This window comes from Octopus bimaculoides, chromosome 4 (genome assembly GCF_001194135.2).
Source record: "Octopus bimaculoides isolate UCB-OBI-ISO-001 chromosome 4, ASM119413v2, whole genome shotgun sequence".
In the NCBI taxonomy this organism is placed as follows: Eukaryota; Metazoa; Mollusca; class Cephalopoda; order Octopoda; family Octopodidae; genus Octopus; species Octopus bimaculoides.
The window spans coordinates 133,921,019-133,922,318 of NC_068984.1; the positions used below are offsets into that span (position 1 = coordinate 133,921,019).

A 1,300-nucleotide genomic window follows, 5' to 3' on the forward strand; every position below is an offset into this window, starting at 1 on the left:
GAGAGAGAGAGAGAGAGAGAGAGGTAGGTGTGTGCGTGTGCGTGTGCGTGCGTGTGTGTGTGTGTGTGTGTGTGGCTGGTTAAATTTAGAGGAAAACTCAGACAAAACTTGGGAAAAAACATGTCAGCTGGTTTTTGTGCATCTCTTTCATGTTTTCTCAACATTGGAATGATTTATGTTCTCATCTTCATCCCATAATTTCACAGGAAAAAAAATCTCTTGGGGTCATCCTTCAGAGGTGTCCAATCTTATACATTTATCCCACTTTCCAACTGACATTTATTATACAATTCCATCTCCAAAATTTTCTTGCATTTCATCATGCACTTTCCAGGTGTTGTTTAGATCCAGTTGGGTACAATCCTGTCTTTTTTTGTTCATTATCCACTGTGCACTCCCATCATTTTCAATGTTCTCTTTTTATCAAGAGAGCTGAAGCTGAGTGTGATTTGAAGATATTTTGGCTATGTGACAACATAGGTTTTCAGTTAGGTAATTCAGATTCATGTATGTTCCTTTTTAATTCTTCAATACTCAAAATAAGGATTTATAAACTTAATGACCTAAAGAAATATGTCATACATGGCAATTAGAAAACTGGAAAAATTATTTACAAAAGAAGGAAAATAGTAAAATGCGCATACTAACCTGCCCGGTGCCATCCAAAACTATATTTCTTTGTAGCTGGTCGTGATGCCAAGTAAACTGAGAGTAAACTAATAATAAAACTGACAAAGTCTGTGAGAAGGTGCGCAGCATCTGTCATAATTGCAAGACTGTCAGCTAAATAACCACCTAAAATTAAACAAAATACCTTTAGTTTTGGTAGAATTTTTACATCCACATTAACATGTTAAGAAGATCTGCACAAGACTGAGAATTCAGAACTGGAGTCATGGAGTCAGAAGTAATTATTGGGTTGTTAGAGTCAGAGCCAATACATTTCCATTGACTCTGAGTAAATGCAAACTGTAATGCAATGTATTAACATTTCCAATTTCACAGATAGCGATTTAACTCATATATATATATATATATACATATATATATATATATTCTTTTACTTGATTCAGTCATTTGACTGTGGCCATGCTGGAGCACCGCCTTTAGTCGAGCAAATCGACCCTAGAACTTATTCTTTGTAAGCCTAGTACTTATTCTATTGGTCTCTTTTACCGAACTGCTAAGTTACGGGGACGTAAACACACCAGCATCGGTTGTCAAGCGGTGTTGGCGGGGACAAACACATACACACACACACAGAGACATACATATATATATATATATTCTTTTACTTGAT

At 36.0% G+C, this 1,300-nt stretch overlaps 1 protein-coding gene across 3 annotated transcripts in view; it reads right to left on the bottom strand.

Annotated features, from left to right (window-relative positions):
* LOC106880157 (proton-coupled zinc antiporter SLC30A2) overlaps positions 1-1,300 on the bottom strand; it is a 57,277-nt gene that overhangs the window by 10,720 nt on the left and 45,257 nt on the right. For all 3 annotated transcript variants that reach the window (XM_014929994.2, XM_014929995.2, XM_014929993.2), the window contains exon 4: positions 649-795. In XM_014929994.2, the coding sequence (XP_014785480.1) occupies positions 649-795 (147 nt within the window). The remainder of the gene's footprint in view (positions 1-648; positions 796-1,300) is intronic.